General features: G+C 43.0%; 1 protein-coding gene across 1 annotated transcript in view; it reads right to left on the minus strand.

Annotated features, from left to right (window-relative positions):
- The window catches only part of LOC140734658 (protein-methionine sulfoxide oxidase mical3a-like), a 285450-nt gene that overhangs the window by 60783 nt on the left and 208274 nt on the right, over positions 1–16393 (minus strand). Inside the window, exon 31 of the mRNA XM_073058913.1 lies at positions 8226–8333. Coding sequence (XP_072915014.1) covers positions 8226–8333 — 108 coding nt within the window. The remainder of the gene's footprint in view (positions 1–8225; positions 8334–16393) is intronic.

The following is a 16393-nucleotide window of genomic DNA, read 5'->3' on the forward strand; positions in this document are numbered from 1 at the left end:
GGATTTAAGCGTTAGGTTATTCAATGCAGTTTTCATTAAATCACATCTTTGAGAATTTGACAAGCCTCCACTGATTCTGATGGCATTGTTGGAGGAACAGAAGAACCCTGCGAAGAGCATAAACAGAGGTAGCTGAAGGCCATTCAGCTACTCAATAAGGTGATGACTAATTTTGTACCTTAATCTCCCTCTAAAGGTAATTGGTGGGTCAGCTTTTCTGAACTACACTCTTAAACTGTGGAATTCTATACCTAAAACTATGGGGGGGTGTAGACTCAGCTGACACTTTTAAACGCCAGCTCAAAGCCTGTTTACTTAACCTTGCTTTTAACTAATATCTTTTTATCCTTTATTTTCATGTTTGCTCTTTATCCCATTGCAAGCATTTTGAACAACATTGTCTATTTGAAAAAGTGCGCTACAAATAAATTATTTATATTATTATTAATTTCACTTCTCTAAACTAACCCCATATCTCTCTATTCCCTTAGGATGTAAAAATATCTCCCTTGGATATATTTGATAACTGCATATTTGCAGCTCTCTTTGGGAGTGAGTTCCAAACATTAACCATCCTCAGTTGAAGACATTTCTTCTCATCTCTGTTCTGAATGGCTAACCTCTTATTTTAACTATTTTAACAGGGCAACTCCTGGTAGTTGACACACTGACTCCGATAAACATCGTTCCAGCATCCTCCAAATCAAGTTCCTTAAGTTATTGTTAATCTTTGATTCTTTGACACTCTGGACAGACTTGTCCTCTCCTAAAAGGACAAACTAACCATCCTAAGTATCAAGCTGGCAAACTTTCCCTGCATTTGCTCTGTCGTAGCGGGAGGGAGGCCAGACCTGTGCACAATATTCCACTTGCAATCTCAGAAGAACCCTGATAATTGGAGCAATTCATTTCTACTACTCAATCAAGCCAACACATCTTTTTTCCTTCTTACTTGCAAGCTATACCTACAGTACATGTTAACTTCCAGTGATTTTATACGAGGACATCCAAGCTCCTCTAAAGATGACAGATTTCAATCTGTCTCCATTTAAATAATACTCTGAATTTCATTCTTTCTCCACCAAGATAGACAAACTCACATTTGCCCTCATGACCTTGCATCTGTCATGTCCTTGACATTTCCCCTAGTCTGTCCCTATCTCTCTCTCAAGGGTCTGTTCATTTTTACACAGCCCACACTTGCTTTGATCACTTGTACATTTGCATGTCTTACATTGATCACCTCATCAGAATCATATAGATTGCCAAAAGCAGATCAAAGTGCAGATTTATCACCTCTTGTTCTTATTAATTTCCTCAATACTACTTTTTAAAATAATGCTGTTTTCTTTGATCACATCAGATCTGTATTTCTTCACTATTTCTGCTTTATTTTCCCCCACAAGAACTATTTATTTAATTTTTCAGTCATTTTATTTTCTCCTGCCTCAGCCTGTAAGGAAAGTTTCCCATTGATCAAATGGTAAAATTCATTTGTTAATTGCCATAAACAATTATTTCATAGAAACATAGAAAACCTACAGCACAATACAGGCCCTTTGGCCCACAATGCTGTGCCGAACATGTATTTACTTTAGAAATTACCTAGGGTTACCCATAGCCCTCTATTTTTCTAAGCTCCATGTACCTATCCAGGAGTACCTGAAAAGACCCTATTGTATCCACCTCCACCACCATTGTTGGCAGCCCATTCCACGTACTTACCACTCTCTGCATAAAAACATACCCCTGACATCTCCTTTGTACCTGCTTCCAAGCACCTTAAAACTGTGCCCTCTTGTGATAGCCCTGGGAAAAAGCCTCTGACTAGCCACACGATCAATGCCTCTCATCATCTTATACACCTCCATCAGGTCACCCCTCATCCTCCGTCGCTCCAAGGAGAAAAGGCCAAGTTCACTCAACCTATTCTTGTTAAGGCATGCTCCCCGATCCAGGTGACATCCTTGTAAATCTCCCCTGCACCCTTTCTATAGTTTCCACATTCTTCCTGTAGTGAGGCGACCAGAATTGAGTACAGTACTCCAAGTGGGATCTGACCAGGGTTCTATATAGCTGTAACATTACCTCTTCGCTCTTAAACTCAATTCCACAGTTGATGAAGGCCAATGCACCGTATGCCTTCTTAACCACAGAGTTAAACTTTGAGTGTCCTATGGACTCAGACCCCAAGATCCCTCTGATCCTCCACTCTACCAAGAGTCTTACCATTAATACCATATTCTGCCATCATATTTGACCTACCAAAATGAACCACCTCACACTTATCTGGGTTGAACTCCATCTGCCACTTCTCAGCCCAGTTTTGCATCCTATCGATGTCCTGCTGTAAACTTTGGCAGCCCTCCACACTATCCACAACACCCCAACCTTTGTGCCATCAGCAAATTTACTAACCGATCCCTCTACTTCCTCATCCAGGTCATTTATAAAAATCACAAAGAGTAGAGAGTCCCAGAACAGATTCCTGAGGCACACCACTGGTCACCGACCTCCATGAGTATATGACCCGTCTATAACCACTCTGCCTTCTGTGGGCAAGCCATTTCTGGATCCACAAAGCAAGCCCCCCCCTTGGATCCCATGCCTCCTCAATAAGCTTTGCATGGGTCAAATGCCTTGCTGAAATCCATATACACTACATCTACTGCTCTACCTTAATCAGCGAGTTAAGTCACATCCTCAAAAAATTCAATCAGGCTCGTAAGGTATGACCTGCCTCTGACAAAGCCATGCTGACTATTCCTAATCATAATATGCCTCTCAGGATCTTTTCCATCAACTTACCAACCACTGAAGTAAGACTCACTGGTCTATAATTTCCAGGGCTATCCCTTTCTTGAATAAAATTCCGCAACCCTCCAATTCTCCGGAACCTCCCCGTCCACATTGATGATGCAAAGATCATTGCCAGAGGCTCAGCAATCTCCTCCCTCGCCTTCCACAGTAGCCTGGGGTACATCTCTTTCAGTCCCAGGGACTTAGCCAAATTGATGCTTTCCAAAAGCTCCAGCACATCCACTTTCTGAATGTCTATATGCCCAAGCTTTTCAATCCACTGTAAATCATCCCAATAATCACCAACAAAATGCTGGTGGAACAAAGCAGGCCAGGCAGCATCTATAGGGAGAAGCACTGTCGACGTTTTGGGCTGAGACCCTTTGTCAGTTCTGACGAAGAGTCTCGGCCCGAAACGTCGACAGTGGAGTCCTGACGAAGGGTCTTGGCCCGAAACGTCGACAGTGCTTCTCCCTATAGATGCTGCCTGGCCTGCTGCATTCCACCAGCATTTTGTGTGTGTGTTGCTTGAATTTCCAGTATCTGCAGATTTCCTCGTGTTTGCCCAATAATCACCAAGATCCTTTTCCGTAGTAAATACCGAAGCAAAGTATTCATTAGGTACCTCAGTTATCTCTTCCGGTTGCATACACACTTCTCCACTGTCACACTTGGTTGGTCCTATTCTCTCACGTCTTATCCTCTTGCTCTTCACATACCTGTAGAAAGCCTTGGGGTTTTCTTTAATCCTGCTCGCCAAGGCCTTCTCGTGGCCCCTTCTGACTCTCGTAATTTCATTCTTAAACTCCTTCCTGCTAGCCTTATAATCTTCTAGATCTCTATCATTACCTAGTTTTTTGAACCTTTCGTAGCTTTTCTTTTCTTCTTGACTGGATTTTTAGCAGCCTTTGTACACTACTCTTCTTTTACCCTATCATCCTTTCCTTGTCTCATTGGAACATATCTATGCATGGGATATACGCCACGCAAATATCCCCTGAACATTTGCCACATTTCTGCCGTATGTTTCCCTGAGAACATCTGTTCCTAATATATGCTTCCAAGTTCCTGCCTGATAGCTTCATAGTTCCCCTTGCTCTAATTAAACACTTTCCTAACTTGTCTGTTCCTATCCCTCTCCAATGCTACGGTAAAGGAGATAGGATTGTGATCACTATCTCCAAAATGCTCTCCCACTGAGAGACCTGACACCTGACTAGGTTCATTTCCCAATACGAGATCAAGTACTGCCTCTCCTCTTGTAGGCTTATCCACATATTGTGTCAGAAAACCTTCAAACTCTACCTACGTGATTTTAACCATGGGGTGATTGTTGATGCCAGGCAGGGTACTTCAAATATCTCAGAAACTTGGTGATCTCCTGGGATTTTCATACATGGCAATCTCATCAGGCATGAAACTGTGTACCGACTCCTCCCCTATCACTGCGGGAAATTTCAGCTAGGCAAACTTGAAGAAGCCTCTGAACAACTATAAACAACATATCACCTGTAGAACTAGAGGAACCAACAAACTTGATCACTACCATCAAGAATGTGCCATCTCATACCCACAGTTTGGAAAGTACAACCACCGGGCTGTACTTCTACCAGCATATAGGCAGAGACCACAGCACCAGTGGCGAGTACCAAGAAGGTATGGTCAAAGGAGGCATAGAAGCTCTTACAGGACTGCTTTGAGTCGGTGGACTGGACAATATTCAGGGAGTCATCTTGAGTCTCCATGAATACACCACAGTTGTCACCGACTTCATCAAGAACTGTGTGGATGAGTGTGTGCCTTTGAGAACATACGGGACATACCTAAACCAAAAGCCACGGATGAACCAGTAGGTTTGTAGTCTGCTGAGGCTTGATCTGTGGCATTCAGGACCAGTGACCCAAATATACAAATAGTACAGGTATGACCTATGAAATGCTATTTTAAGGGAGAATAAACAATTCTGATTGAGGTTAGACACAAAAACGCATGTACATCAGCTGTGAGGCCATTACTTCCTACACAGTGAAACTGAACATTATGAATGGCTGTAATGTTTCAGTCCCAGATGAACTTAATACCTGTTATGCACACTTTGATAAGGAGAGTAAAACTACCCCAGTGCGAATCCTGGCAACATTTAGTGACCCTGTGATCTCTGTCTTGGAGGCCAATGTCAGAACATCATTCAAGAAGTGAACCTTTGCAAAGGATCAGGCCCTGATGGTGCACCTGCAAGGCTCTGAAAACCTGTGCCAACCAACTGGTGGGAGTGTTCAAGGACATCTTCAGCCTTTTACTGCTGCAGTCAGAGTTCCCATCTGCTTCAGAAGTGCTACATTCATACCAGTACCCAAGAAGAGCAGAGTGAGCTGCCTCAAAGTCTATCGTGGACTTCAGAAAGAGGAAGTCAAGGCACACGCAAGTCCTTATTGAGGGATCAGAAGTGGAAAGGGTGAGCAGTTTCAAGTTCCTGGATGCCAACATCTCTGAGGATCTATCCTGGAACCAATATATTGATGCATTTACAAAGAAGGCACGACAGCGACTATATTTCATTAGGAGTTTGAGGAGACTTGGTATGTCACCAAAGACACTCACAACTTCCTACTGATATACTATGGAGATCATTCTAAATGGCTGCATCACAGTCTGGCATGGAAACACCAATGCCCTTGAATGGAAAATCCCGCAAAAAGTAGTGGATACAGCCCAGTTCATCATGGGTAAAGCCCTCCCTACCACTGAGAACATCTACACAAAACACTGTCGTAGGAAAGCAGCATCCATCATCAGGGATCCCCTTCACCCAGGTCATGCTCTCTTCTCACTGCTGCCTTCAGGAAGGTGGCACAGGAGCCTCAGAACTCACACCACCAGGTTCAGGAACAGTAATTACCCCTCAAACATCAGGTCTTGAACCAAAAGGGATAACTTTACTTGCCCCATCATTGAAATGTTCCCACAACCTATGGACTCACTTTTAAGTGTTCTTCAACACCCAAGTTGGTGTGGTCTTTCATTGATTCTATTATGGCTATTTTGAATATGCCTGCAAGAAAATGAATCTCAGGGTTGTTAGTGGTGACAAATACAGTATGTACATAGATAATAAATTTACCTTGAACTTTGATTACAGTTTCTACCCTGATGAGTCTTTAACAACCAGATCACCAATGAATTCTTTCTCAGTAGATACAGTGTGAGATAGCACTGGAGTTTGGTGGCTCACTGCAAGCTGCCTCCTGCATATCCACTCATTATGAGCTCTATGATATCCTGCTGCTGCCTCCTGCATATCCACTCATTATGAGCTCTATGATATCCTGCTGGGGTCTCCTGCATATCCACTCATTATTAGCTCTATGATATCCTGCTGGGGTCTCCTGCATATCCACTCATTATTAGCTCTAAGATATCCTGCTGGGGTCTCCTGCATATCCACTCATTATGAGCTCTATGATATCCTGCTGCTGCATCCTGCATATCCACTCATTATTAGCTCTAAGATATCCTGTTCTCTCTTTGGTTCTCAATGTAATGATCTGAATAAATTACTCTCTGTACTTCCTCAACCCAGGATCAATAGGCAGGAGCTGTTCCCATTAACAGATCAAGTTCTGATTGAGGAATGCTGGGCCCAAAGGGGAATGGGATGGCTTTGCAAGAAGCCAGCATTGTTGCAATGACCAAAGGGTTTCCTCCTGTGCTGTAACAGAAATTCTGCTGAGATCTCAGAAGGAGTCTAATGAAACTTGAGTGCAAGTTCTTGGAGGAGTCTGAATGGCGCATTTGGAGAGCTGGATGATATCTGAGAGTAACTCCATGCTTTCATATGAACCAGTTCTGAAGGCACCCAGGACACAGCTTCGTTGCCCTTCTCAAGTATTCCACTGGATATCATGTAACATGAGTAACACACACAAAGTGGTGGAGAAACTCAGCAGGTCAGAGGAATAAGCTGTTGACGGTTTTGGCCGAGACCCTTCAGCAGGACTGGAAAGGAAGGGGGAAGAAGCCAGACTAGGAAGGTGAGAGGAGAGGAAGGAGTACAAGCTGGCAGGTGATAGGTGAGAGGTAAAGCGGGTGGGCGAAATGAGAAGCTGTGAGACGATAGAAGGGTTAAAGAAGAAGGAATCTGACTGGAGAGGACAGTGGACCAAGGAAGAAAGGGGGGGGGGGGGGGAGGAGGAGAGGAACCAGGAGGTGGTTAAGGGCAGGTAAGGAGAAAAGAAGGGGTAGGAGGGGAGCCAGAATGGAGAAAGGAAAAAGAGAGAAGGGAGAAAAACTACTGAAAGTCAGATAAATCATTAACTGATGAGACCCATCTTTTTTCCAAATGATAATCATGAATTCTCTCTTTCACTGCTGCCAAAATTTTACATCTTGTGCAACCTTGGCAGATGGTTCAAGGACTGGGAGAGTGTGGTTCAGATTCAGATTCATTTATTTATCACATGTACATTGAAACTTACACTGAAATGCGTTGTTTGAGTTAACATCCAACACACCGCAAGGTGTGCTAGGGTCAGTCCACAAGTGTCGCCACAAGTTCTGACACCAACATAGCATGCCCACAATGTTCACAGAACACACAAGTAACAACAACAGCGGCAGCAGCAAAACCCTTACCTCCCACACACACACAGTCCTCTAACCCCAGTCTCTGGGTCTTCACTGAACTCCTGCCCTCGCAGACATAGGGGACTGGGCATTCAAAATGATGTTCAGAGGCACGAGAAGTGGGACAAACACCTTAATCCCGAACATCTCCACCTCTGAACCTGAAACTGCATCATCCTTCTCACCACTTTCACTTTGATGATCATTTTCAACTTTGCCTCAGCCTATAAAGTGCATGCTCTATATTTCAGTCTCGTATTCGCCATCGGACTAGTTCAAGACATAGCTGTGCCCTAACTGACATATCAGCCTGTAGAATTTCTTCAGCCAGAGGCTGGTGGATTTGTAAAATTCTTTGCCATAGATGGCCGTGGAGACCAAGTTTTTGTAGGTGTACACTTAAGGGACAGATTGATAGGGTATTGATTGGTAATGGGATTCAGGTTTGTGGAGAGAAGGTGAGAGAATGGGGTAATTAAAAAGGAGCAAACTTGATGGACCGAATGGCCTAATTCTGCTTGTATATCTGTTGGTCTGATCATTTGCCACTCATCTCTTGTTCTGCAGCACCTTCCAAATTTTTCACTGCACTGAATCCCAAAACATGCCTCCTTTATATACATATAGCCCTACACTGCCAACCTACCTCACCCAAGCCCTGGAAGACTCTCCAGTTTCTCATTGCAACCCACAAATCTGTTGCTGGGGTATGTTGCTGATATGCTCCCTAATTTGATTCCATAATCATACACGGCGAAAGGTACTCATATGTCATTCGTATTATGCAAGATGCAAGGGCTTACCTGGACTTCGAACCTTGCCACAAGCCTCTTCTTTTTTCCGCACTAATTGCTCCAGCTCCTGTGTATATGAGAGTAAATGGCTCTCTGCCTCAGCATCAGACGCAATATCTGTCAACGAAAGAGTCAGACAGGAGCAGTACGATTAGTGAGCGGAAAGCAGAAACCTGGATCCAGGCAAAGGAATGCGGAGGGTGCGCATTAATGGCTATTACAATGGGGCAAACAGAAATTCACAAAGCTATCCAATGTTTTACAGTGATGTGTGTCCAAAGAATAGTGCCACAACAGCAATCTCTAATTCAATGTCAGCAAAAAAACCAAACAGCTGATTATCAACTACAGGAGGAAAAAGCCAGAGGTACTTGACCACTTCTAATTAGCCGATCAAAGGTGGAAAGAGTCAGTATCTTTTCCTCAAGTTGGAGGAACAACACCTCATATGCCGTCTGGGTAGCCTCCAGCCCCTTGGTATGAACATCGAATTCTCCAACTTCCGGTAATCCCCTCCCTCTCCCTTCCACCATCTCACTTTCACTGCCTCCTCTTCTAGCTGCCTATCACCTCTCTCATGATTCTGCCTTCTTCTACTACCCATAGTGCTTTCCCCTTTCATTCCTTCTTCACCTCTCTTGCCTATCCCCTCCCCCACGCCTTGATCTTTCCTCTGATTGGATTTTCACCTGGCACCTTCCACCCTCTCCCCACCTTCTTTATAAGGCCCCTGCGCCCTCCTTCTTCAGTCCTGACGAAGGGTCTCAGCCTGAAACGTTGACTGTTCGTTTCAACGGATGCTGCCCGACCTGCTGAGTTCATCCAGCTTGCTTGTACGTCTTGATTTGACCAGAGCATCTGCAGTATACTTTGAGTAACTTTAAATTCCTTGTTGTTATCATATCAGGGGATCTGCCCTGGGACCAGCATGTAAATGCCTTCACAAAGAAGGCATGACAATATCTCTACTTTTTTGGAAGTTTGTGTAGATTTGGCATGTCACCTACAACTTTGAGAAACTTCTGTAGATGCACAATGGACAGAATCCCAACTGGTTGCATCATGGCCTAGTATGGAAGCATCAATGCCCAAGAATGGAAAAATCTACAAAAAGTTGTGGATACAGCCCAGTCCATCACAGGAAAAGTCCTCCCCACTACTGAGCACATTTATCTGGAGTACTGCATCAATCAGTAAACACCCTCACTATCCAGGCCATGCATTCCTCTCGCTACTACCATCGGGCAGGAGATAATGGAGCTTTAGGTCCTACACTACCATGTTTAGGAACGGTTATTACCCTACAACCATCAGGCTCCTGAACCGCCATGGATAACTTCACTCACCACAACTCTCAACTGATTCCACAACCTATAAATTCTTTTTCAAAGACTCTACAACTCATATTCACAGTCTTACTTTTATTTGCACACTGGCTGCTTGTCAATCTTAATGTATAGTTTTTCATAAATTCTATTGTATTTAATTCTCCTGAAATTGCCTGTAAAAAAAAAGAATCTCAAAGCAGTACTATGGTAACATGTACACTATGGTAATAAATTTACTTTGACTTTGATGTGTTATGAATGTACCACAGCTCTGAGGGGCCGAAGGGTGCGGGACCAGCCCCCTCCTTCAAGAGAATCGCAAGATCGCTATTAATCCGGGTCTTGGACCCAGGAAATGAGAGACAATGCAACGGAGTTGACCATTGTTCTTAGAGGCACCTGTGTGAATTGCAACTCTATAGTACGTGCCAGCTATCAGGGACATGGACACCCTCGGGCAATGTGGTGTGGGGATGGTATCACCCTACCTTGATTGACATTTACAAATCTGCCAGCCATGATAAAAAGGAGACTGCTGGAGGCGGTACTCCAGTGACACACCAGACGGAGACCATCGCTCATGCCTCTCGTAATAACGGGAAGCTGCTCGGAAGCCACGTGTGATTTGGGTTCCCTAGCTAGGGAATCGAGTGGCTAATAACCCCGAAAAGGATTCCGAACTGACAACGGGGAACTCACGTTCCCGATTCCACGATTTGAGTCCAACAGGCTGGCAAGTTTATTTTCTCTCTCCAACCCGTGAACACCCAGCGGTCCCTCAAACGGCAAAAAGCCTCCATGAACTGGCAAGACTTTTATCTTTCCATCGGACAAATCGTTTAACCCCTAGACAACGATAGAGCTTATTTCTTATTGAGTAGTACTACCCCTGCGCTTTAGATTGAGTATTGACGACGTGTGTTATCTGAATGTTCGTATTAACCTTACGTTTGTGCCCCTTTATAAATAAAAACGTTTGAAAATGGTACCATCAGACTTCAGCGGACCTCTCTATCTTTGCTGGTAAGTGATCCAGTTACGGGATACGTAACAGATGACCATTATGTGTTCCACTGAATTTTTTTTTAAAGTAAATAGATTTTGATCAGGTTATCGGTTTTGTATTTTGATAAAAATCGGATGTATTGGTTTAGGCTCTGTGGGTAAACATTCTGCTGTTCTTCATCACAGTGCCTTGTGACCTTTTGTGTCCCTCTGAAAGGGCAGGTATTGCCTTCATTTTACACATGATGCCACAGATAGAACCCTTGACAATGTAGCAGTCCCTCAGTGCTGCTGGAACTAAATGGACAGATACCAAATTACTCTGTTTGACACCAAGGGTGCAGGCTTAAAGCATATGGTCCACTGCCAGAACAAGAACCCACAGACAGAAGGTTGTGTGGAGAAGAGGTATCTGGAAGAACACTGCGATATAGAGAACTGATTGTTGCAAACTTCACCATTCAGAGGGAAGGTCCAAGATTTAATTTCTAGATGAATAAAGCAAAGGGTTGAAGACTGTAAAAATGATTAGGACCATCTGTAGTGGAGGGAAAGGTTAACCCCAACCAGTTGCCAACAATATAAAGGTGGTATGATAATGTAGAGGCTAGCACAATGCTAACCACATTGCTATTGCCACACCAGTGACCCGGGTTGGATTCCACCGCTGTCTTTTAGGAGTTTGTATGTTCTCGTCAAGATTATATGGGTTTCTTCAGATTGCAAAGGTGAACAGATTAGTAAATTAATTGATTACATGGGTGTCACTAAGCATCATGGGTTCATTGGACCAGAAGGTCTTGTTACCATGTTGTAACTCTAAAATAGGTTAGTAGGTTATTGGTCACATGGGCGTAAATGTGCGCCACAGGCTCGATGGGTTGCAAGGGCCTGTAACCACCCTGTATTTCTAAATAAAACAGGCCTATATCTGCTCTGTAACCTCTTTAAACTGGATGCAGTTCAGAGAGAAGACTTTTCTCCATGTCCCAGTTCAGCCTTGACACAATAGTTAACACTATTATCTTGCTGTTAAGGAATTTCTAGGAAAGGATTTAAAATTATAAGTAAAAGTCAGGTAGATCAGCCTGAAATCAGAGTTTATAATCTCGAGGGAAAAGATGGTTCAGGAAGGTCGAGGCAAATCCCAAGGAGGCAAAGGAACAAATATAGAGCTTGACAAAATACCGATCTTGACAAAGCTTATGAGAAGCGTAGGGCTATAAGTATCAATGAGAAGCAGGCGGACCTCAAAGGCATCAGAAGGGAAGTGAAAATTAAAATGAGAAGCAGAGAGTGTATGAGAGAAGATGAGCTGTCACCATGTAAAAGGGGAATCCAGAATGTTCTATAGGCATATAAATAATAAAAGGAGTAGTACATGGAGTCAACCTTTGACAGACAAAAGCAGGAACTCGTAAATAGAAATATGCACAACACGCTGGAGGAACTCAGCAGGTCGGGCAGCATCCGTGAAAACAAACATTCAACGTTTCGGGCCGAGACCCTTCATCAGGACTGAAGAGGGAGGGGGCAGGTGCCCTATAAAGAAGGTGGGGGGGGAGGGTGGGAAGGATAAGGCTGGTAGGTGCCAGGTGAAAAACCAGTAAGGGGAAAGATCAAGGGGTGGGGGAGGGGATAGGCAGGAAAGGTGAAGAAGGAATGTAAGGGGAAAGCACTATGGATAGTAGGAGGAGGTGGAACCATGAGGGAGGTGATAGGCAGCCGGAGGAGGAGGCAGTGAAACACGTCTGCGCAATAATCTTGAACTGTGCAATCTTTTTCCCTAGTGACAACAACATGCGCGCACTAAATTTTATATGTAGAATTATTCATTTTAACAACTGGCAAAACACTGTCAATAAGAACTTTGATCTCATCTGGGTTTGATCATTTTCACTCTCATTCATCTGCACTTTCACAAAACATATGTAGCAGGCCTGTAGCGGGCAATGAAGGATTTTCCTGCCAGAGCTTTTGCACATCGTCCATATGTGATTTGCTTGCTAAATGATGTTTTAAAAAGACAAGTTTCCAAATATCACTCCACTTCTTCCTACTTGCAAATTCTCCAGCAATTATTGCATCACGACCACACACATAGGTAACAGCAGTTTCTGTACTGTACATCAATATTTCTTGTAGCTGCACATTCTTGACCTCATGAGCTTTTGGTGTAGCAGTTTCTACTGTTTCATTAAGTCATTCTGCTTTAAATGAACAAGCTATTCTTTTGAGCTATTCCTTTGAATCTTTGGAATTCGACATAGTGAATCAGTAATTTCTTTATTAAAAACAGTATAAATAAGCCAGTTCTAAAATCTGCAGCCAAATCATCACAAACTCCACACTGTCAACACTGTCCGCATCAGAAACCAGAAAAGGCAATGTGATTGTGTACAACTGTGAAAAATACTTAACAAGCCAATGAAATAGAGGGTGACAACCTTTTGTATGCAGTTTAAATTCCTTTGTGTGCCAGGAGCAAAGGATGAATGCACACACTTTAGAGGGAACATTGTCGCTAAGTCACCAGGAACAGAGGGGACATATCCTTAGGATTCTAAGGAAAGTAGAGAAGAAATAACAGCCACTGAATGTGATCTTACAGTGTTCTTTGGGTATGAGGGTGGTGTTGGAATACCAGAAAATAGCAACTGTCACCCCATGGTTCAAAAAGGGAGTAAGGGTAAGTTCACTAACTCAAATCAGTTATCCTGGCTGGTGGGAAAGTTCTTAGAAACACTGCAACAAACCATCTTCTTAAAGATCTCAGCAAATTCAACAGCATCTGTGCAAGGAAAGGACCTGTTGACGTTTTGGATTGAAACTTGGCATTCAGCCTTAATGCAGAATCATCAACTATTCCTTTCTCTCCACAGACGCTGCTCGAACCACTGCATTCCTCCAGCAGATTTGTTTCTTGTTCCAGATTCCGTCATCTGCAGTCCCTTGCGTTTCTAAGAAACATGAACTGGAACCGGTTTAGTGGTAAACCAGCTGAAAATGCATCATTTGAAGTAAGCCAGCATGGATTAGTTAAGGGGAAATCATTTTAAACCGATCTAAGTGTTTTTTGATGAGGATAAGAGTTGCTGTGATATGCATGGACTTCCAGAAGGCTTTTTAAGGTGCCCTATAAGCAGCTTATCAGAAAGATCAATGGATGTGGTCAGTAAAAGGGACATTGTCATGGATACAAAGTTGGCAAGATAGCAAACAACAAAGACCAGGCCAGAGTAAGACAGATGGTGGTATTCATTCCAGCCCTGTCCACCACTGAGCCCATTTACAAAGAGTGCTGCCACAAGAAAGCAGCATCCATCATCAAAGAACCCCCCACCCCAATTGCAATTTAGACCATACCTACTTCTTGCCACAACAACAGGAACAGTTATTACCCTATTATCAGGCTCCTGAACTGGTGTGGATAACATCATTCAGCAGTGGTCCCCAACCACCAATCCGCGGCCCGGTGGTTGGGAAAGAACCACTGCACTAATATATGGACTCACTTTTAAGGACTGCTTAAAACTCAGATTCACAGTGTTATTCTTATTTACAGTTTGCCTTCTTTTGCACATTGGTTGTTTAGCAATCTTTATGTGTAGTTTTTCATAAATCCCATTGTATATATTAAATTCCTGTAAATGCCTGCAACAAAATTAATCTCAGGGTAGAACTATAGTAACATATGTACTTTAATGATAAATTTATTTTGAACTTTATTTCCCCATGATCAATAGTGGGTTGACTGGCTTCATGAGAGGATCCAGTAGATATTTATGACAAAGGTTCTTGGAAGAAGGGACCACAGTTATAAGGATGAATTTGAGAGACTGGGACTGTTTTCTTTGGAGAAGACTAAGAGGAGATCTGACAGAAATACACCAGACGAGGAGATCTCTGGGCAAAATACCCAGTGGTAGAGGGGTGTAAGGAAAGTCGATTCTTCCTTGGTATATGCTAACATGTGTAACACAGAATGGAATTTTATAAGACAAAATGGTGTTAATCTGGGATGTGACAATGTTTTGAGAAAGTAAAAGGAAACCAGTTCACAGCTATGTTTTGAGAACATTTTGCAGCTTGAGAGCAGATAACGGTGAAAACACATTTATCTGGAAAAGTACTGGGGTAAACATTATGACAGATTCTTGAAATTGCCGTGATGGGTTAAAAAAGGTTTTTTTTGTGGAAGGGGAATTCTTAAACTGGGTCACAACTAGTGCTAAGAGTTAAAGACAAAAAGTAAGGGGGGAGTGGGAGGGGGAGGGGTCAGGCACCTGCAGTTCCCTCTGGCAGTGTGTTGTGTGGAGTGACTTAGTGATTGGTGAATAAGCTTTATTTTGTCTCTTTTACAACTTTTTTAATCGTTTTTCTTTCTTTCTCTACTTTATTCTGTATATGACTAATAAAGTAATTTCTTATAACCTTGAACGTGTGTAAAATGTCCTTTGTTGGAGGATACATCCTGCTGCTGAATCAGAAAAGAACAGGGAATGAATTTTAAAAGATTTTTGTCACAAAGGGTCAAGAACATAACATTAAGAGTGACATGTAGTAAAAGTTTGACACCACGTTTGACATCTGGAACTTACTGCTTGCAGGTTTCCTTGTGGCCTGCAAAAGGGAATTAAATAAAGGCATGATGGAGAAAATAAAACTGTCCAATGGGTTGTACTGGACAGCAGATCTCATGGGGGGCTAGCATGGACATGAAGACCAAAAGGCCTCTCTGTGTGCAAAACCATTCTATGATTCTAAACAAAGGAAATTACTAAGGCATGAGGAACTGGTCAGCTGTGTTAGACTGTGAACCTATGTTAAAGAGTAAAACTACAGAGAGGCAAGGGAAGTGATTTTTTGTCAATACATGAATATTCAATTCCCACCTTTGGGTGGCTCACTAGTAGGTTCACCATTCACTATCTATATCAACATTTTGACCGAGATGATCAAATGTAACATTTCCAAGTTTGCTGATGGCACAAGGCTAAGTGGTAATGCAAGTAGTGATGAGGATGCAGAGAGGCTTTCGGGCAAGCTGAGTGAGTGGGCAAACACAGGGCAGATAGAGCTCAGTATGAAATCCTGCACTCAGGTAGAAGAAACAAGAAAGAAGGGCTTTCTTTTAATGGTGAGGGACTGGGAAATGTTAACGTTCAAATAAATCCAGATATCTTTGTGTACAAGTCACTAAAAACAACATGGACACTCATCAGAGAGGCTAATGGGACTTTAGCCTTTATTGTGAGAGGATTTGAAAACATGGGTGAGGAATTAAGGTACAGAGAGTGAAATTTGAGGTGGATCAGCCACACCATTGACAAGAAAGCCATTTGGCCTCCTCCTACTTAATTCATACAAAATGATAAAGGAACTCAGCAGTTTAGGCAGCACCTATGGAAAGGAATAGTCAATTTTTCCGGCTGAGACCCTTCATCAGGATTGGAAAGGAATGGGGATGAAGACAGAACAAGCACAAGGAGCTTGTACTTCTTTCCTTCCCCCCCCCCCCCCCCCCCCCCACAGTCTTATTCTGGCTTGTTCCCTGTTCCTTTCCAATCCTGATGAAGGGTCTCAGCCCAAAACATCTTTTCCATAGATGCTGCTTGACCTGCTGTTCCTCGAGCATTTTGTATGTACTGCTCTGCATCTGCAGAATCTCTTGTGTTTATGGCATTCTGCTGCTCCTGATTTTTATCTACTCCTGACAAATTGTTGAAGTAGTTGTGAACAGTCAGATCAAAGGCTGAGACCTGTCAATCAACAGAAGCCTTTTCAAGAATGGGATGCTGTATTCATTGAACAAGCAAGTAATACTGTGCACATAAATCTCCA

Source organism: Hemitrygon akajei, chromosome 10, assembly GCF_048418815.1.
Source record: "Hemitrygon akajei chromosome 10, sHemAka1.3, whole genome shotgun sequence".
Taxonomy (NCBI): domain Eukaryota; kingdom Metazoa; phylum Chordata; class Chondrichthyes; order Myliobatiformes; family Dasyatidae; genus Hemitrygon; species Hemitrygon akajei.